General features: G+C 45.9%; 1 protein-coding gene across 1 annotated transcript; it reads left to right on the plus strand.

Annotated features, from left to right (window-relative positions):
• Positions 1-638: 638 nt before the first annotated feature.
• On the plus strand, positions 639-4,150 carry DGD1 (UDP-Glycosyltransferase superfamily protein). The gene is made up of 5 exons (XM_078577776.1): positions 639-1,436; positions 1,905-1,937; positions 2,137-2,625; positions 2,742-3,008; positions 3,086-4,150. Exons 1-5 carry the CDS (start codon positions 801-803, stop codon positions 3,953-3,955), a joined length of 2,295 nt encoding a protein of 764 aa, XP_078433902.1. The 5' UTR covers positions 639-800; the 3' UTR covers positions 3,956-4,150.
• Positions 4,151-22,401: the final 18,251 nt, after the last annotated feature.

Raw genomic sequence — 22,401 nt, forward strand, 5'->3', positions numbered from 1 at the left:
ACATAAATCTTACTTAAACTACGGTCCGGTCCCGGTCCATTCTTATTCGGTCCCAATCCGGTCTGGACCAGTCCCGGTCTGGTCTGGTTGAATAGTAAATGTAAAAGTCAAATTATACCAAATTTATCTTCATGGTAATGTTAAATATACTCTACATCAAGAGGATGCCCACAGATGGCCAAGTATATGGCAACTCCGCTGAGCTCACTAGAAACCTCTCGAGTTGGATTTGATATTTTTAGTTATTTGTAAAAATATTAAATAAGTATTTAATAATTTACTTCAGGTTCTGGTCTAGTTTTTCCATCAGACCCAAACCTATTTGACAAACCGGTCCACCCTCAAATGGAGGACCTACGGTTCGGTCCAGTCAAACCGGTCCTGGGTCCTAAATGTCCAACCCTACTCAGCTAGCCCCAAAATTATAAAACTACAGTAATGGGCTGGGCCAGTTTTTAGCCTATGGCCTGAATCAAGTTCTAGAACAGTCTTTTTCCCCAGACGAGATTTCCGCCACCACTCGTGTGGCTCGTGGCATATCCAGCTGGCAGGAATATTCCTTCTAAACCAATAAGAAGCGGCCAGCGCGGTCCCCGAGGCCGGCTTCTTCGGTCGGACACGTGGACGGACGAGGGCTCGAGATCGACTTCTGAAGGCTCCCGAAGCTCGCCAAGCACCTTCCATTCATCTTCTTCCTCTCTCCGCCGTGCAAATTTCTCCCCCCAATCGCCCGCTGCCAAACCCTAGAAAGGCGCAGAGGAAGAATCGAACCGCCGATTGATGCTCGAAGGAGGTTTCTGATGATGAACATGGCGGCGGATTCGAGGCCTTCAACGTCGGCGACGGCGGAGAAGGCCATATCCTTCATTTCCAAGGGCTGGAGGGAAGTTCGCGACTCTGCCGACGCAGATCTACGCTTAATTCGAGCCAGAGCGAATTCCTTCAAGAAACTTGCCACTTCGTTCGACCGAGAGCTGGAGAACTTCCTCAATTCCGCGTCGTCCTTCTCTGTTTCTGGGGCGCCGGTGACGATGTTGTCGACGTCGACGTCCATCCCGGAGCTCGAGTTCGTGAAGAAGATTCAGCCCAAGTTGTCGGAATTCAGGCGCGCGTACTCGTCCCCGGATTTTAGCAAGAAGGTGTTCGAGAAGTGGACGCCGCGGGGGAGGATTAAGATTGATCTTTCTGCGATTAAGAACGCGCTCGTGTCAGTCGGCGAGGTGGAGGAGGATGTTTTGGATTTGGATAGGAAGAGGGTCATTCAGAAGGCCTCTGATGAATGGTGGAAGGTGGGTCAAGGTGAAGAAGGGAAGGAATGGGAGCCGATTCGGAAATTGAAGACGGGTATTAAAGAGTTTGAACTCAAGGGTCCTTCTAATGAGATCTTCGAAAACTTCAAACGGGCGGATTTCATGGAAAGAGTGAAATTGATCCTGGTATGATGATCCGTTTTCGTTAGAATTTTCTTTCATTCTGTTGATTAGTAATTGTCTGACAAATCTTGTACTTTTTGTGTCGTTGCTAGTGCAAAAGTTTTGGTAAAAATTGGTCGGATTTATGTTTCATAATTTAATCTAAAACATCGCATTATCAGAGGCTTGTCCTTGAAACAGGACTTGGTGGTAATTATAACCGATAAAACTATACACCTACGAGCCACCTCGATTTATCGATTTACTCGGTAGATAGCCAATCAGATTGTTAGAGTTCATGTAGCTTGCAATATCCTGTGTTTAAATTGCTTTCTGATGTCAGCGTTCAGTTATTTAAACTGAAATTGCATCCACACCTTATTAACTTAAAATTCTTTGCAGTTTGATTCGATTAACTGCTTCTATTATTTGAACTGCTGGAGTCCTTTTTCTAATTCCTACAGTGAATGACTTTTTATTCCTCATATGCAGAAGTCGATGCCATGGGACACCCTGGAGTCAAAGGTCGGTATATTTTCTGAGAAACTGTCTAAACTTGTCAAGTAAACAGTTGTCGTTCAGCAGTTGTCGTTCTGTCAACTTTTCTCTATTTGCGACCCGTCAGACCATGCATAAATTAATTCTTAGCGTATTTCCAAGAATAAACAGTTGGTACTATTTTTTTGCTTATTTATTAATTTTATTTCCCTTATATTTTTCTCAGGATGTACCAGCTTTGGATGCTTCGGAGCTGTTGGCATACCTCATCAAGCAATCGGGGCCCATTTTCGACCAGCTCGGCTTGAAAAGAGTTGGTCAAGACATTAGAAGCGATGATCTTGATTCTAGAATCTCCTGTGTGCTACAGAGCACTGGCCACAACCATGATGGCGGCCCATGGGCAGATCCATCAAAGGCTAACACCTTTGGCGACGACGGGAAGAGACACGTGGCCATTGTCACAACCGCCAGCCTCCCCTGGATGACGGGAACAGCCGTCAACCCGCTTTTCAGAGCTGCCTTCATGGCCAAGTCGGGCAAGCAAAACGTCACTCTCCTCGTCCCCTGGCTCTGCAAATCAGACCAGGAACTAGTCTACCCGAACAATTTAACTTTTGATTCCCCTGAGGAACAAGAGGCTTACATCCGGATGTGGCTCGAGGAGCGGGTCGGCTTCAAGTCCCAGTTCAAAATCTCCTTCTACCCTGGAAAGGTAGCTGCTTTATCTTTTCCAAAAATACATGTTTGGATCTAGGAATCATCATCGTTAAGGATGACAGTTGACGAGTGGTACTGATACATTGACTTGGTACTTCCCGTGGGTTGCAGTTTCAAAAAGAGCGACGGAGCATTCTCCCAGCCGGCGACACATCGCACTTTATCCCATCCAAAGAAGCAGATATTGCCATTCTGGAGGAGCCCGAGCATCTCAACTGGTACCACCATGGCCAACGCTGGACAGACAAGTTCAACTATGTCGTCGGTGTTGTCCACACAAACTACCTCGAGTATATTAAGAGGGAGAAGAACGGGGCCCTCCAGGCCTTCTTGGTCAAGCACATCAACAACTGGGTCACCCGCGCTCACTGCCACAAGGTAAGAAAATAAAACAAGATGCAGGAAAAAAACTTCTTTTTCTGTGATTATTGAGGAAAAAACATTTAAAAATGCAGGTGCTTCGTCTGTCTGCGGCAACGCAAGATCTGCCCAAGTCCGTCATCTGCAATGTGCATGGGGTGAACCCAAAGTTCTTGAAGGTGGGGGAGAAGATGGCAGCAGAGAGAGAACTTGGCAATGTGGCCTTCTCCAAAGGTGCCTACTTTCTTGGAAAGATGGTCTGGGCAAAGGGCTACAGGGAGATGATCGACCTCCTCTCCAAGCACAAGACCGATCTCGACGGCTTCAAGATCGACGTGTTCGGCCATGGCGAGGATGCAGATGAGGTCCAGTCAACGGCTCGCCGCCTCAGCCTCAACATCAACTTCCTTAAAGGTCGTGACCATGCCGACGACTCCCTCCACAGTTACAAAGTCTTCATCAACCCGAGCGTCAGCGATGTGTTGTGTACCGCGACGGCGGAGGCGCTGGCCATGGGCAAGTTCGTGGTCTGCGCTGATCACCCTTCCAATGAGTTCTTCAAGAGCTTCCCCAATTGCCTTACATACCGGAGTTCAGAGGACTTTGTTTCAAAGGTGAAGCAGGCACTGGCGGCGGAACCGCAACCTTTGACTGCCGAGCAGCGGCACGACCTCTCGTGGGATGCCGCCACGTGGCGTTTCGTTGAATCCGCTGAGCTGGACGGTGTCCTTGCCAGCAGCCCGCAACCAGAGCAGGCCCGGTCCATCAAGAAGTCGGCCTCTTTGCCTGATCTTACTCAGGTCCTTGACGGGGGGCTCGCCTTCGCCCACTACTGGCTCACTGGCAATGAGGCCCTCCGCCTCTGCTCCGGCGCCGTGCCTGGCACTAGAGACTACAGCAAGCAGCATTGCATCGATCTCCATCTCCTCCCTCCCCATGTACAGAACCCCGTCTACGGTTGGTGACATCTTTCTATTTATATTCTTCCCTTCCTCTCTTCTTCCACAGCAGGCTCATTAGTTCATGTCCGGTGTCAACTTCTATGTTAGTTTTTTTTGGTTTTTTCCTTCTTGTCTTCCTTTATATCCAACATGTAGCAAATCATCCATGTAGAATAAAAATGATATGTATTAAAGAGAGTCTCCTGATTGCACCCTACAGTTTGGTCCCTTGTCTTTTCTTGCTGCCCCTTAGAGCTGGCAGACGGAGACGAATGACGAAATTGAACGGACGGAACGTATCAGAATGGAATTCCGTTTCGATATCCTTTTCTCGCAAAAAGTTTTATCTTCAGGATCCATCATTCTTCTGTTCCGTCATTTGTCTATTGACGTAAACGGAATGGACGTTTTGGTGACGGAAAACGAAAAACACACCCCCCTTCTCAGAACCCTTCCACGCTCTCACAAATCCCCCCCCCCACAATCTCAAGAACCCTAAAGTAAAACGATAAAGTCATCTGTCGTCTCCGTCATTCGTCCGTAGGTTTTGTCATCCACAAATGACGGATGACTAATGACAAATGATAGACATAGGACCGTTCAGTCATCCATCAATTGCTACAGACAAAGACTGATGACGAAATTTAAATGACGGATGACGAAACCATCATCCGTCCGCCAGCTCTACTACCCCTTCTTCTCTACCCTGTTAAGTCTAACCAATTGTTATGTTATTTCCCCTGATGTTGATTGGATGGTGGGCGTTTTCTGGGTTGGGGATTGGCTGGATGGTTGATTGGCCATGATGGCTGTTGTTGTCACTTCACAACGTGTCCATCCTTTCTGAAGAGTCAACGATGTTCTTCCTCCTCTATTAGGAAACAATCTCAGACAGAAGGGATAGCCGTGTGAGAGACAAGGAGATGGATGTGAGAGAGTTGAAAAATGGCTGCTTGAAGATGTGACAATGACATGACCAATGGTTTTAAAACCAAATTTAGCAAAAACAGTGACACATTAATGGAAGGCACCAACCGTCTATGATAACCCATCATTGTCAAGCGTAAAATATGACCAGTCAGTGTCACCTTCACATCCAAAATTTGCACGGATTGGTGTGTAAATTAGTCCCAAGTGGCCAAAATTTTGCCTGCCAGGAACCCCTTAGGCAGTGAAATGGTTTTCTCAAAACCCCACCCATTGTTCATTTATCAGAAACTACCCAAATTCACTACAATTAAACTTGATAAGTAATTAAAGAACGTAACGTGTTAAATTTATTTTTCAAACACTTAAATTGGATATTATATTTAGCCTTGTTGGATAAATGACGGATGACATTTTTGGACGGGTGGAACGGGACTGAATGGATTTCCATTCATTCATCTGCCCACAACATTTCAGTTCGTTCGTTTCCTATTCTGTCTATGTTTTGTGATCATCCCAACTCCGTCATTAGTCCCTTTCCATCATTCGTCCATTACAAAAAACGGAACTGATGACAGAAAGATGGATAGGGTGGAGGGAGTGATCTAGAGAGTGAGAGAGGGAGAGGGAGAGGGAACGATTGACAGAGAAAGAGAGAGAGAGAAAGAGAGTGAGAGAAAAAGAGAATGAGAGAGAGAGTGAGAGAGTGAGAGTGTGAGAGAGAGTGAGAGAGAGAGAAAGGGAGTGAGAGAGAGAGTGACAGAGTGTGTGAGAGAGAGAGATCGAGAGAGTGAGAGAGAGAGACTGAGAGAGAGAGTGAGACAGAGAGAAAGAGATCGAGAGAGTGAGAGTGAGAGAAAGAGAGAGAGAGGGAGAGGGAAAGGGAGTGATCGAGAGGGAGAGGGAGCGATCGTGAGAGAGAGAGAGCAATTGAGAAAGAGAGAGAGGGAGAGGGAGCAATAGAGAGAGAGAGAGGGAGAGGGAGCAATTGAGAGAGAGAGCGAGAGGGAGAGATTGAGAAAGAGAGTGAAAATGAGAGAGGAAGAGAGAGCGATCGAAAGAGAGGGAGAGATCAAGAGAGAGGGAGCGATCGAGAAAGAGAGAGAGAGATCGAGAGAGAGAGATCGAGAGAGAGAGAAGAGAGAGAGATCAGGAGAGAGAGGGAGCAAACGGGAGAGAGAGAAAGAGAGAGGGAGAGGGAGAGAGAGCGAGTGAGAAAGAGAGAGAGAGGAGAGAGAGAACAGGAGAGAGAGAGGGAGAGGGAGAAATCGGGAGAGAGAGAGAAAGAGAGAGAGACAGAGAGAGATAGAGAGAGAGATCGGGAGAGAGAGGAGAGAGAGAGAGATCAGGGGAGAGAGAGGGAGGAATCGATCGAGAGAGAGAGAGAGAGATCAGGAGAGAGAGAGAGAGAGAGAGAGAGAGAGAGAGAGAGAGAGAGAGAGAGAGAGAGAGAGAGAGAGAGAGAGATCGGGAGAGAGAGAGAGAGAGAGAGAGATCAGGAGAGAGAGAGAGAGATCAGGAGAGAGAGAGAGAGAGATCAGGAGAGAGAGAGGGAGAGGGAGCGAGCGGGAGGGAGAGAGAGAGAGAGAGAGAGAGAGAGAGAGAGAGAGAGAGAGAGAGAGAGAGAGAGAGAGAGAGAGAGCGAGAGGGAGAGAGAGAGGGAGAGAGAGAGAGAGAGAGAGAGAGAGAGAGAGAGAGAGAGAGAGAGAGAGAGAGAGAGAGAGAGAGAGAGAGAGAGAGAGAGAGAGAGAGAGAGAGAGAGAGAGAGAGAGAGAGAGAGAGAGAGAGAGAGAGAGAGAGAGAGAGAGAGAGAGAGAGAGAGAGAGAGAGAGAGAGATCGGGAGAGAGAGAGTTTGAGAGAGAGATCGGGAGAGAGAGAGTTTGAGAGAGAGATCGGGAGAGAGAGAGTTTGAGAGAGAGATCGAGAGAGATCAAGAGGTAGCAATCGAGAGGGAGAGAGAGGGAGAGGGAGAGAGAGAGTGAGCAAGAGAGAGATGGAAAGAGAGAGCAAGATAGAGAGATCCCTGTTGAATATAGGAGAGAATCGACCAACAATAGAAAGAGCAAGATTGAAGAGGAACACGAGAGAAAGAGAGGGAGAAGATAAGAGTGACAATGAAGAACAATTATCAAAGGATGATTGAATCCTAGTTTATAGATACAAAGGGCGAAGATTCTATTGGCATTTAACCATGGTTGAGTTAGGGTTGGGTTTAGCCAACCTGGTCTTGCAACGCTGCATTGCCTCGATTGTTGAGACGCTCGGACTAGATGTTGGTGGATTTTCAAGATCTGCCTTAACATGCCCTGTCAAGTTCATGATCAGGACGAGATTGAGCTTGGGTCTGATTCGTAGGAATGGCTGATTTGGCAGACTTTTAGTTAATATATCAGCCTGCTGGTTCTTTCTGGAAGTGAACACAATTTCAAGCTGATTGGCGGCAACAAGTTCTCTGACGAAGTGGAAATCTATTTCAGTGTGTTTCGTGCGTGCGTGGAAGGCTGGGTTTTTGGCGAAATATGTGACCCCACTGTTATCGCACCACAGCGTAGGTGTACCGATTGTTGACAGTTGATGGTCGTGCAAGAGAGACTGAACCCTGAGAAATTTTGATGTGGCATTCGCTAGGGACTTATACTCCACCTCCGTTCTGGACCGAGACACGGTGACCTGTTTCTCTGAATTCCACGAGATGAGGCTGGCACCAAGATAGATTAGATACCCGCTGGTTGAGTGACAATCGCTGCTATCTCATGCCTAGTCTGCATCACTAAAAATACTTAAGAGAGAATTAGAGTTTCAATATAACATAAGCCCAAGATTAATAGGGCCTTTTAAGTATCTTAAAAGATGTTTTACTGCCTTCCAATTGCTGGAGGGTGGATTGTGCATATGTTGGCAAGCACAATTAACTGCACAGCAAATATTGGGTCAAGTGAGCGTGAGATATTGAAGAGATTCCACGATTTGTTGATAAAGAGTGACATCACACAAGTCATTACCATCATTAGAGGAGAGGGATGTGGGTGCCGGTGTAACCGTAGGGTTTCAGTTGCTCATATTGGCTCGATGCTGAATGGTAGACAAGTACTGAGACTGGGAGAGAAGAAGACCATTGTGGTGTGGAATGAGCTGTATGCCTAGGAAGTGTAGGGCAGGGCCAATATCCCGGATGGTGAATACTTTAAGGAGACAATCATCAACATATATTAAGAGATAGAGGCAAGAGGTCGATTCATCACTATTTTTTAAAATGTGTAGTTTTAAAAAATAGTGATGAATCGGTGTGAGAGCCACGAAAACCAAGATGTAAGAGATAAGGGGAGAGTTTGTGAAACCAAGCACAAGGAGCTTGCTTGAGGCTGTAGAGAGACTTGCGGAGGAGGCAAACATGAGAAGGAAAGCGAGGATGCTGAAATCCAGGTGGTTGGCGCATGAAGATGGTCTCATAAAGATCATCATAGGAAAGCATTGGATACGTCAAGTTGATGGATTTGCCAGTCTTGAGAAACAACAATAGAGAGAAGAAGATGGATAGAGGTTACCTTTACAACCGGATAAAAGGTATCCATGAAGTGAAGACCGGCAGTTTGTTGGTAGCCTTGAGCGACGAGGCGAGCCTTGTGTCGGTTAATGGAGCTGTCATGATCGAGTTTAAGTTTATTGATCCACCTTGAACCGAGCAGACGCTCCACTTCTAGAGAAGTGCTTCGAATACATACAAAATGGGTTTGACGGTAGCAGAGTAGACCTGGTAGTACTGTGGGGGTGCAATAGTGGTAGCAAGGGGATCAGTTCTGATGTAGACATTGGTAAGTGGACGAAGTGGGAAAGTAGGGGAGGGGGATTGAGGTGTGGACATAGTTGGATGGGTATTAGCACTAGAAGGGGATGGACGTTGTAAAGACTGGGTGGGATGGGGAGGTTGTTGTGGTCAACGTTGTGGAGGGAGTGTTGAAAGTGGAATTTGAGGATGTGGAGGGTGTGGAAGTCAACGGTGTTGAAGACGATGGAGCGGAAGGTGTAGTGGGAGAGGATGTTTCAGTTCCCAAACGAGAAGGGAAGGCAACATGTAACAGAATTGTGATTGGAGGGGGGGTATGGTTCAAGAATACAGGCTGAGGGATTGAGCACCGAAGAAGTGGGAGAGGTGAAAGGAAATAGTTTGTGATGGAGCGTGTCAGCCCATCCCTTGGACCCTTACCACGGGATGGTGTACCCTTGGTAAGGGCCATCATGCTCCTATATAAGGGGCAGGATGGTGCCCTAACCGCCTTAGACCAGTTGTTTTTTTTTTCAAATTTGAGTTTGATTGTCTGCTGGTCTCAATGACAAGAAAGGAGAAGGAGGAGACGAAGAAGAAGAGAAGAGAAAGTGGTGGCGACGATGTCAACGCACCAACCTCAGACGCGACACTAATGTCATTCGAAACGCCTCGCATGCAGACTCGTCATTGACATCAACTAGAGAACCGCCAGCATGACGAGCAAATCAGCGCACTGACGACGAACGCACCATCTTCGAATGTGCCACCACTGCCTCCCGAGACGTCCTGCATCATGACACGTTGTCAACGACAGATCCAAAACTGCCCTTTGACATGACACGATTACACATCCACTTTTATTTTATGTCATTTCTCGTATTTTCTCTTTCTTCCAAGGCCTATATGAAGGCCAATGTTGCAAGAAACACTTAGTGAGTTTATTTCAAGAATTGAAAAGTTTCTTCTTGGAAGACTCGCCCAATCCTCCCCGTCCCATTCTGGTCATCGTCGCCGCTGATCGCCGTCATGCATTGCGCCCTAGGCCACCGCCCTGCACCCCGGCTGCCCGCGCCCAGTGCTTTGGCCTTGGCACCCCTGTTCCTTGGCCGCGGCCCCACGCCCAAGCCGTCCTGTGCCCTACGCCGCTGCCGCGTGCCAGGCCAGCCCGCACAAGTGTTTGCCTCGCCCAGGCGCTCGTCCACACAAGTGCCGGCCCTGCGCAGGCCACCCGTGCCGGCCGTGCATCCGGCCACCCTCGCCCGCTGCGTGCCAGGCTGCCCGCACCCCCCGTGCGCCCGACCGCCCGCGCCTGACGCCCGTGCCCGCTACTCGCCCGGCCGCCCACGCCGGTCGCGCCCCATTTTGCTTGTGCCCGCTGTGCCCCCGACGCCCTTGCTGCCATAGGCCACCACACATACTGTTTAGGTGTCGGGGCGCTGCAACCCGCAACCATGGCGACTCCCCTGACCCCACCAAACTTACCGCGCAGTTGGATCCGCGACACACTGTCGAAGCGCACATCAATCGTCCCGCCAACGATGCGTCAAGAATTCCCGCAACCTCTTCACGCACTATTAAGTGCCGAGGTACTCCTACACTCTTTGGTGCCGTGTTCTTCGTCCAGTATTCTTTGAGTGTTTATCCGCCGCCATCGGATTAGATTTGGATTTTGAGTCTTCTAAGTGAATCACCCATTCAGAGTTATTGATTTTGGTGCTTTGCATCACCATGGTGGTTGTAAGACAGTACTCCCCCCCTCAACGAGGAAAGGGGCTGCACCATCAGTATTTTCACTGGACTCAATTTTTGAACTCGACCGTGTGATTTGTAGTTTGTTTTATCCTACCCTCTCCTTAGTCGCCCAACATCCTATATCCATCATATCCCATCCTGTTCCCTCTAGTCATCCTACATCAGAAAGTAGGAGATGCCAGCCCAGCCCCGGTGCGTCCTACTGAATTGCGCCTCTAGTGCCCTGGTTTGAGTCAGAACTGCCGATGCTGAGCCCTCCACATCGTGAGAACCCACCCACCTGGTCGACGCCCTCGTGAGACCTCGGTACAGACGTGCAAACGAGATCTTGTGCCACCACAGCTAACAATGAATGTGGGTTGCACGCGCTCGATCTTGCATGCGTTACACTGCCAGAGTTGAGCCACCGCTTCATGCAACCCCCCTGCACACGTCGACACTCCATGTGTGATGTGAAACGATGACGACCGGGATCGATCGGCGCATTTCACGTCAAGGGATTATGATGCGAATGTATGGGATGTAAGCCGAATGATGAGAAAATACGAATGAGCAGACAAGGACTTGACGGATAGTGACGTCGGCCGTACCGATCAACCAGAGAGGAGTGATCCTAAGATCAAACTCCCAATGACCCGTTGGACCTACTAGACGTCTACTAAGTGAGGGGCGTCTAACAGCCCTGGAGCGTTTGACAGTCCGTCTACCACAAGAATCCCTACGCTCGACAAGGTGGCTAGTCCTATCCGATGATGTTCGAGAATATCACGGTAGCGGACGCGATAGGGGAAGACGAGACTGTCGAAGATAATAATACTGGAGTTTATGGAGGTGAGACGAGACTGACCTTTGTATCGCTTAGTCCAAGGCGTCCAAGTCGTCGAGCGGATGCTTAGTGTCGGATCGTGCAGGCGAGTGTCATTGACGAGGACGAAACCGGGTGTGTACGGTGCAGTCATAACTACCAGCAGAGAGCTGAGTCCACGGGTGGCGTGTAGCAAGAGTCGGAGCAGTGGGCGCACAAGGCGCGTGCTTGGCTGGCGCACGGCGCAGCCGTGTGGGCGGGCAAGACAGCGAACCAAGTATCGTGGGAATAGTCGTGTGGGTGGGGCAGAAAACCAAGAAATTGGTTATGGCGTAGAGGGTGGGAGTCAAGAAATCAAGAAAGATGAGGGCGATGGGAGGACGAAGGGGAGGACGAAGGGGAATCAAGGTGATATGGTGAGATCAAGAAATCAAGAAATCAAGAAATCAAGAAATCAAGAATTCAAGAAATCAAGAGGAAAGAAAGGTGGACGATCAAGAAAGGCAAGAGGAGGCGGTTGGGAATCAAGAAACGATGGGGAAAGGAGGGTGGGCGATCAAGAAAGGCAAGAGGAGGCGGTTGGGAATCAAGAAACGATGGGGAAAGGAGGGTGGGCGATCAAGAAAGGCAAGAGGAGGCGGTTGGGAATCAAGAAACGAAGGGGAAAGGAGGGTGGGCGATCAAGAAAGGCAGGGGTAGGGGGAGGGCGATCAAGAAAGGCAAGAAGAGGTGGTTGGGCGATCAAGAAGGGCAGGGGAAGGGGAAAGGGCGTTCAAGAAAGGGTAGGGGAAGCGGTTGGGCGATCAAGAATTTCAAGAAAATGGAGGATGAGAATGGGTGGCGTTCAAGATTCGGCGGGAAAGATCAAGAAATGGGGTTAGATGATCAAGAAGCGAGGGTGAAGGGGTGGCGTCCAAGGAAATGTGGGCGAGATGGGCTGGATGAAGGAGAAGGGGGCGGGGGTGGATGTGGTGGAAGGTGGACAGGGGGGGGATCAAGAACCTGGCTGGTGTCGGGTTCTTGATGGTCGGGGCAATGCTCCCTCGACGGAGCAGATTCCCAGCTTGGTCGCGGCATTGATGACGTTCAGGAACCTCCAAGAATTCCCGGAGTGATCTCGACGGAGACTCTTCTCAGCCCTGAAGGACAGCGACTTCTTGAAAATCTTTAACCCGTGCTGGAGTGATCTCAACGGCACGCTTCAGCACGATCCTCCCGGAGTGATCTCGACGAAAGAAACGTGGGTTCTACCCACGGAGTGATCTCGACGTGGGGTGAGGCTAGCCAAACCCCCTACACTACTCTCTACGATAGGGGGGGAAGACGAATTGTGAATAAACTTTTCAACAATGACTCCAAATGTTCCTTGGGCATGCCATCCCCTTATATAGGGAGGATGGGTGCCAAGAGAACGTGGGAGAGGACGAACCGTCGCAAGACGTGGTTCGGCCTCTCCTTAAAAATTCAAAAATACAAATATAAAAGTAAAAGGAAATGACGAGGACGAGGCCCAACACATTGGCCTAGTCCACTAATCCGAAAATACAAACAAACATGAAATGAACATAAGTAAAGATAGGAGTTCTTACGCGGGGTACTTGAACCCCGGGTGGCGAGCATCGGCGCGGGCTACTCGACGTGGTTGCTATCATCCTGGCGCGCCGTCTCCAGGATGGTCCTCCATCAATGTGACGACCTGCATCGTTGCGACCATGAAACCTAGTGTCATCTACCTTCCGACGCAACAAGTCAAACGTGCTCTGCCGACCGCCGACCACCGTGCGCGCCTACCCATGACGGATACATACGTCATTAGTGTATCACATCGACAGTGCCGTGCATGTCGCATCGACTGTGCAATCAACACGACACCAGGTCATGGCTACAGTCAGTGGCCGCCCCCAGCGCATTTGCTGCCATTGTGCGATCAACGCCGCCGTTTTCCTGTGATGCAGTGCTATTGAATGCTCACCCATACTACGACCACGTTACACCACTGCTGCTATTCCGACAACACTCTGCCCGACGTGTAGTGCCCAATGCCACCTCAACACGCCATCTTGCCACTTATTTGCGTAGCTCCGGCACCACTAAACGACTTTGCTGTCGTTATCGCCTGCACTCCGCGGTCCTAGATGTCCAATCGCGCCGCTCCACCCGTGCCGCAAATGCTGCTGCACATTTGCGCCTCTCGGCACCCAGCTGCACGCACACCACCTGTTCTGTCATGCACCACTCTAAGCCGCAGCACTCGTCCCTCCACTAAGCCTTCACGCTGCCTTGCTACCCGCCTACTGCTGCACTGTCTTGCGCTCGGCCTTCGTGCCGCTAGTATCACGCTCCAGTGTCACATCTCTATCGCCTGTCAAATGATGCTGTGCTCGTGTCCGACACGCCTCCACCATACCTGCCCGCACTGCCATTGCAAGGACGAGTCTATGGACGGTGGGTGACATCATCAATGAGGTACATTGTCCCCCTTGCTCGTTAGCTATATTATCTTCTACAGTATATCTTTAGGCTGCACTCCACCACGCTCAGGTTAGATTAGGTGAGAGCTTATATACTGAGAACTACGAGTCAAGTGAATTCTTAGGTCCAGGTCGAGCCCATCTGTTACATGTGAGTGCCAACGAAAATATTCCGCTTGACACCGTAGTCGCTGTCGTTGCTCTGACGAGGCTCAAAAGGTCACCGTCACTGGTTTCCTGCCCCCGAGCTCAGAGCTTGATGAAATCCTACGAGTGGGGGCCTTCACGTACACCTACCTAGGATCAGTGCATCACATAGTTTCATTCCCGTAAGAATTTACCAGTCGGACTACATCACCGACAACGTGTGACATCAAGCTTGTTCATGAAAAACAATGTCATTCTTATATAATTTACGTAAGATGAGGTAGAGACACCGGTAACCCCGATGATGGAAGATGTATCCAAGGAAGATGCATCAATTGGATTTGTTTGTTAACTTATTACTAGCATAAGCGCGTAAGTTGGGAAAACACAAGCAACAAAAATTTTAAGTAAATTAGGCGCCCCTTTGTGAAGAATTTCAAACGGAGATTTGTGAGATAAAAAAGGGAGATAGCCTACGATTGATGAGGTAGGTGGGCATAGCTGTAGCCTCGTCCCAATAGCGTTGCGGCAGAGCAGCCTTATTAAGGAGAGCAACAGCTGTCTCCATGATGTGTTGGTACTTGTGTTCAGCAATGTTGCTCTATTGTGGAGTATACGGGCACGACACGCAGTGATGGATCTCACAGGCTTTGAGGTATTTGTGAAGAGTTTGAAACTCACCTCCCCAATCAGATAGGAATGCGAATATTTTTTAGGACAATTGTCGCTCCACACGTGCTTGAAATTGAACAGATGTAGAGAGGACATCACCCTTCATCTTGAGCGGATAAAACCAGGCAAAAAGGCTGTAATCATCAATAAAAATCACGTAGTAGGAAAAATTAAAATGCAACTTAACGGGGGTAGGACCCCAAAAGTTGGAGTGAATCAACTAGAGAGGTCAAACCAACTTAATAATGCGAACAAGTAAATGGAAGTTTATGTGCTTTTGTTATAGCACACGAAGATCAAAGATAGTGTTTTAGTAATTGAGTAGAAGGCAAACTAAACTGGTGAATAATTTTTTATGAAATATGTAGCAACGTCAGTGCCACATCGATGGAGATCCTTGTTCTCCGACGTAGGCCTTTGACTAAACCACAAGTTATAGCTGATACATCCCCACCTCAATGTTGTCGGTAAGAAATACCTGACTGTTAGAACTATCTTTAACTAAACACCGATCAGAGTGAAATTCAAGGAAAACAATGTTGGAAGTGGTAAATTGGCAAACCGAAAGAAGATTCAGGGTGATAGAAGGAACATGAAGAACATTTTTGAGAGTTAGGAGACGAGAATGAGTGGAGAGCAACAAATGACCTATAGTGGAAATCGACAAACCTGATCCATCTCCAATGCATAGTTTGTCTGTACCCAAGTATACTTGAGGGTCAATCAATAGGTTAGAGTCAGTGGCGACATGATGAGTGACGCTGCTGTCGGGATACCAATGGGAGGACGGAGGTTCCACTGAGGTGGTATTGTAGGCTTGGAAAGGAGTTCAGCGTGACAGGTCAAATTGAGATGGTGAGCGACTGAAGGTGCTTCATGTATCTGAAAAATTTGCTTGAGTTACTTGGGGGTTTTGCGAAATGTAAGTCCGATTAAACCTTTCATAGCACTCCCTAGCGCGATGCCTGATGTGAGAGCAGATCTGACAATGAGGTGGTGGTCCACCATTTTCTTTAGAGCGTCCTCCACCTCGGTTTTTTGACCTGCCAAACCCACCACAACCCTGACTATTGGTTTCAGATTTACCTCGTACTTGATTATTGTTTGATGGGCTTGCTCGAGCTTGATTTGCTGTTGTGGGAAAGTTGTGGTCCTTGACGACTTGACATTGTATCATGATCTATTAAGTGAGACAGAACAGTCTCAAAGGCCATGGGGATTGCCTACATCAGGGTGGTGATTTCTGGGCGGACTGCGGTCCTAACCCGCGAAGTAGTGCTCGGATGAGCGTATATTGATCCACCTTTTCGGCGGAGGCCGTAAGTCCAATGCTTATACTCATAAACTGTGCAACATATTCTTCTAGGGTTTGACTCCCTTTTATCTGGGTATGAAGTTTACCCAATAGCTCTCGGATCCGTGCTTATGCTGACGAGTGATAACATGTATTTTTAGTTCCTTATATGATCATATTTACATGTTTATCTGCATTAAATTACTCATATTGGCATGTTATCAAGCTTAAAATGATTAAATCTATTTTAAGAACAAATTTCTGAAATTTCTACATTTTTTGGATTTTTCTTACAATATATTCTAAAAGAATATAATTTATGAGACATAATATGATTTTTTCGAATTTTTCAACGTTAAATTTGGAAAGATATGATTTTTCTGAGTGAATAAACGTATATATATTTATACATATTTTTTAGGCTTTTATTTTATTTAATATGAATTTCAAAGTATTTTTTGCCTTTTTTTGGCCCAGGGTGACGTGGCACGCTCATGTCCACTCATTTCAAACAAAGAAAAGAGAAGAAAAAAGAGGGTGACGTGGAATATGAGCTGTTTCTTTTTTCTCTTTCTTTGTCCTTTTCTCTTCTCTTTAGGAACGTGTGCAGAATAAGACAAACGCGTGTAGAAGACCAAAAAACATGGAATATGAGGTGCTTTGACTTCTTACTGGGCACGAAAAACAAGGAAGCTGATGAGGAGAAAAAAATCAAGGGCTCGGATTGCTTCAACTTCAAACGGCCATTACTTTTGATCTATAATTTATATTGAGCTGAAATTTTCAGCGTTGTGTATCCATACCCTCTGATCTGTAAATATATGCCTGGATAATTGTGAAATTCATCTTGAACTTGCTTCCTAGTTTTGTGGGCTGATTGAAAGATAGTGAGTTTTGAAATCCATCAAGTGTGTTCTTGGTGTCTTGGGTGTGTGGGGAGAAGCATTGGAGAAGAAGGGGAGCTTACCGACACTCATAAATTGCCGTGCTCCTGGCAAAACACAAGGATCTAAGGTAAGTATCTTTGCCTTACGTTGTCTCTTTCCCGACGCATAGTTAACGTAATTAGTGTTTATCATCGTTCTTGCACTCTCATTTTACTCTCTTTTTCTCATCTTTTCATCCTTGCCACCGTACCATTCGAAATCCAATCTCTATCGTCGTTCATACCATCGTCATCATCATGTCCGTCACGTGCACTTACTCTTTTATTTAAGTTAAAATAACTTAGAACTTACGTATTTGTAATCAATACACTAGCTCACGTCCTCGAGTCTTGTTTTCGTCGATCCTCTCGTTGATCATCACTGGTATAAGAAAGTAATTCCTTAATCATCATTGCCTTTGGAGACGATGCATACTTGTCACTAACTACCTATACTCATCACCAGCGACAAATTTCAACCCTAAAATTGAGATTATCAATGAGGCAAAGTCTTCAGCTAGAATATCTCAGGCAGATTTTTTTGTGATGATTTCGGTCACACATCATATGGCTGCCTCAGTAATGGATGATAATAAAAAGGCCAATACATGCTGGTCAAAATACCACTACTCATCGTCGACCTTGTTTGCTTCAGCCAGTGGATCATGTGTAATGTGAGAAATCAGACGGTGAGATCTGAGTGTGGGAAGTACCTAAGTCTTCCAAACAACATAGTTGTCTTTTGTAAGTTTCATAAGAGGGATCATGGTAGATGGTACTAGCGGCTCTGTTTGGAAGAGGCTCCTGGGAAGATGTCTATGTGGTGTCATCTTCTGGAAGCAGTTCCTTTCAATTGTCTTCTCGTTTTTTCTCTGATACCATGCTGAATATTGGAGAGAGAATTAACCAACAATAGAAAGAGTGAGATTGAAGAGGAACATGAGAAGATAAGAGTGACAATGAAGAACACCTATCAAAGGATGATTGAATTTTAGTGTATAGATAAAAAGGGTGAAGGTCCTATTTATAGGGTCTTGTGAAGAGCCATTGGCATTTATAGGCTCTTGTACAAAGAGATGCAGTTCTGGGAAGTGCTGCCACGGTGGATGGCATTGGCAGAGAAATCTCATGCTTTCCCATGCTTAGGGGTTGTTGCCCCATCTACCGATACATATATATTACTTCACATTTCTGTCATCCATTAACATCATCAGTCATCCTCTTCATTCGTTCTGCCATCTCCATCATCCCTCATCTATCATCTGTGACTGATGACTGATGACAATGAATGAAAAGAATGTTTTTAGTCATTCGTCCATCACTCGGACGATGCCCGATGATGATTTTCAGACAAATAGATGACGGTTTGTCATCTATTTGAATTCATGAATTCATGAAGCTTGCGAGGAGTGGAACATGGTGGAATCAGGTTGAGTATCAGAATGGATGGGGTGGAACATGCAGGAAGGGTGGAAGGAAAGGTATGGAATGCAATCGAAGGTAATAGATGGAAATGTGATAACTAAATTAGGGTTAAAAGTGTTATTCTAAAGTTCCTGATTAAGGAACAGTATTAATTATAATTTCATCACATACGAAGAATGATTAATGGTCTAAACACAGAGGAAGATATAAAATGATTGATGATCTAGAGAATTTTCTGACTCTTAGATGCTTTATAGGAGTAAAATTCAATAAAAGAAAGAATACTACTGAAATATAATTTAACTATTCCAAATTTTAGAAGAAAGTTATTTCTAAATTGGGAGAATTTATTTATTATTGGCCAAAACATGGCGTCGGCTATGCCCGGCCCTAGAGTCATGCTCAGCCTGATCTAGTTGTGCCTTGGATGCCACATGGGAAGGGTTAATATATGTTAAGATACCATGTTTTCAAGCATTTTTTAGGTATAGAGGGAGTGTAAATTTCTGCGCCGGACATCTATTCACGACGGTAACGACACTCTCCTATCCGACACACCATCAGCTCGCCTCAACCGCTCGCACACGACTGTACCAATCCACGGGTGGTCACATTGCTGGGCTTAGTTGGTTCTTGAGCCGTGTCGCCTCAACCGCTCAAGCCACCGTACACTCTCCGGCGCCTCTCCGCCCCACCCGCGTCCACCGCCACCGACCATCTACAAATTCTGTGCCGACGAGGTATGCCGTCCTCTCCGTTGTTCGTTTATTTACTTCATGCAGTATAACTTCATCTTGACTCCACCACGCTCGGGCTAGGTAGATGAGAGAGGTTTTGAGAGAAAACTACGATACTTGAGTGTCTTATCGATGTGGACGTGACCGTCTGTTACGTGCGAGCCCTACGGATAGATTCCGTTCTGCCGTTTCGTCGCTCCAACGAGGTGTGTGAGGCCACCGTCACCATCACCCAGCGACCCCGTCCAAGCTTGGACCTCGGTGCCTCCCTCGAGTCGGATCCTGCATGTACAACACGTAGGGCACTCATTTTGCGCATTGTACTTACATCGACCCATTAGGGTTCACTGGTCGGACGTCGACACTGTCGACGACCGATACCATCATCATTTATCGGCACCGAGCCATCATACTCGGTGTCGACCGGACGATGTTTGAGACGACGTCCGACATCACACGAGGTAAAATCAAGAGTATTCCCATCAAGCGTGAGTGTCCATGTAGGATTGTCAAGTATAGACATTTGATAAGCCTAAAAATGATGTGTAAATACGTCATTGATGGGGCTTTTAGACTTATGCAATAAAATTTATAAATACCCTTGATCACTAAATACAGTGAATAGAGCAAGGGGTTGAACCACAGGGAGGCAACAAGCAAGAATTTATATCTAATTTTTAATAAATTAATTCAAGAATGAATTACTTTGCAATTAATAACCCTTAATTATACTTAATTATGTTTTTAATTAATCAAAATTAAGTAAAAACTTAATTTTGACTTAAAATATTTTCGGTCAAAACACTCAAGATAGAATAATTGTAATTATAAGATCGGATTAATTCGGATTACTAATTTCCCAACTATTAAAAAATTTTAAGATATTTTTATGAATTAAAATGGGAATTAATAATCAAGAAGGGGGTTTTGAAATTGGACTTCAAGATGGACAAATTTTTTGATGAAATTTTCTATTTAGGTTTTTTATATATTAAGTTGAATTTCCAAACAATCAATTTTGAAGTCTAGAGAGAGAAAATAGACGAATTAACCTAGAGAGAGAAAATGAAGAATTTGGGAAAAAGTGAAATCTGACCCTAATTTGAATATTAAAAAAATGCAGAATTGTTAAAAATCTATTTAAAATGAAAGATTAAAAAATCAGATCCCGAATCATACTGAAATGGCAATGGTAATTTCATTCAAAACAACTTCTAAGGCAGGTACATTTTGGCCATGCTAGGGCATTTTAGAATCTCTCAAGAAGTTCAAAGTACAAATAAAAAACTTACAACATTGAATGTAGAATCAAGATCTGTTGACTCCCAAAGCAACTTTTGTGTCCTTCCTGGCCAAATCCTTGGGGAAAGCTTCAAAAAGTGAATTTTGCCTTTTTCCAGACCTCTATTTAAAAATCCAACTATATGATTGTAGAGGGGTAAACGACAAACATACCCTCAAAATTTCAGCTCAATCAGACATCTAGATCTCAAGATATCGCCATTTTACTGGCGTTCAATATCAACAGTGGGATCTTTTATCTCTCTTCAAAATATTTCATAAAATGGCATTTGCTAATTGGTTGGCGCATTTTTTCTAGTTATCCCCCTTCTTGGATCGCGTTCTGACACGTCGTTATGCACGTCTGCAGCGCGCAATCATTGGAGAATGATTGCTCTGTGTTAGACGGCTAGAAAAATGCCACATCACCCCGTTAGCGCCCCTTTAAAATAAAAAATAGGACAGTAGTGAACTTACCAAACCTTTTTAATACACGCGGGTTGATTTCTGCGTGCATTTAGTGCACGTGGAAAATTGACTGGTGCGTGCATTAAATAGCGCGCACGAGATTTATTTCTTTATAAATGCACGTGGGTTAGTTGCCACGTGCAGTCAATGCATGCGGCTAACCGACTACACGTACGAGGAAGTACGTTTTAAATGCACGTGGAGATCGATTCTCCGCATGCATTTATTGCACAAAAAAAATTAATAAAATGAAAATCATTCGCTCATTATGGCATTGCGAATTGTGATGCCATAATTAGCTTATAATGCTCTCATTTCTTTATATCTTATTAATTAAAAAAATGCATCCATTTATTTGCCCAAATTTTGGCCAAAATGACGTGGATGCCACATCATATATATATATATATAAATATATTATAAAATGCCTTCTAAAATGCCAAATAAATAAAATATGTATTATTTAAATACGAAAAACTCATTTCTTGGCTATAGAATGGTCAGAAAATTATATAAAAATATGGGAAAAATTCCAGAAAAATAGGAAACCGTTACCAACCTCTGGCCAAGTATTTCATGCCATGCAAAAATTATTTCTTCAATGAAATGAGGTTAAATACCATGTAAAAATACTATAAATTTAGAAATACCAATAAAATCAAAATATATATCATTTGTCTCCATTTATAAATGATAGCATGCAAATATGGTCATTAAAACACATAAATATGGTGCAATATTCATCAATTAAACATGTTAATTTGCAAGTTATCAACATTAACATGGTAGCCATGGCCTCCTAAAAGGATTCTAAATTGATTTCATCTTCTTCTCATAAGAGTCTCATGTTATGTGTGAGTAAATGAGCCACTATCAACCAGAGGAGATGATGTAGAAAGCTGGGTTGCTAGCTAAGGGGGCACTCACTAGCCAAGAGTTGTACCAAGCAGTAATCATGTTATGGCCATCTTGCTAGTGATCACCATGGATATCTGTAGCTTGTGACCTTGTGGCGTTGCTAACTACACCACAATGGTAACCATTAATATCAACCTCATGGTGAACCTGCAAGGCATACTTAGCTAATATAAAGAGTTCCAATATGGATTTTTCATCCAACCTATGATCAAATCACTTGTGCACGTATCAGGTCTGTGATTTCTCAGTTCCTTAGGAGAAACAGTAGGGCTGATGATGTGTTCAGCCACTACACGTGTATCTAGATAATTCCCAGCACATGAGTTATCCTCTTATATCTTACTAGAGATTGGGGATTTGTACAGATGCCTGTTCGGATCGAATGTTTGAATACAATCTGATTCAAACTCGTTGTTCGAATTGGATTGAATCAAATGTTCCAATCCAGTGGTGCCAGCAACGCTCAGCGCCCGCCAACGGCCGCCGAGCACCAGCCAGCGGCCAATGGCGCCCAGCAGCCGCCCAGTTCTGGCAAGCAGCCAACAACGCCCAGTGGTCGCACAACATTGGCAAGCGGCCAGCCAGCGCCGGCCAGCGGCCGCCCATCGCCGCCATCTTCGGCCAGCAGCAGCCCAGTGGCGCCCAGCGGCGTTCAGTGGGCACTAGTGCCGCCTAGAGGCCGCCCAGCCGTCGCCAACGCCAGCCAGCGGTCACCAGCGCCAATGACCGCCAGAGAGAAAGTTGTTGGCGGTCATAGGCGCCGCTGGCCATTTGTTCGAATTTGTTCAAACTTGTTCGAACATGTTCGAAAAAATGGCTGATTGAACACAAACAAACCAAATTGTTCGGTCAAAAATTTCGATCGAACACAAACAAAGGGT

Source organism: Wolffia australiana, chromosome 7, assembly GCF_029677425.1.
Source record: "Wolffia australiana isolate 7733 chromosome 7, ASM2967742v1".
Lineage (NCBI taxonomy): Eukaryota > Viridiplantae > Streptophyta > Magnoliopsida > Alismatales > Araceae > Wolffia > Wolffia australiana.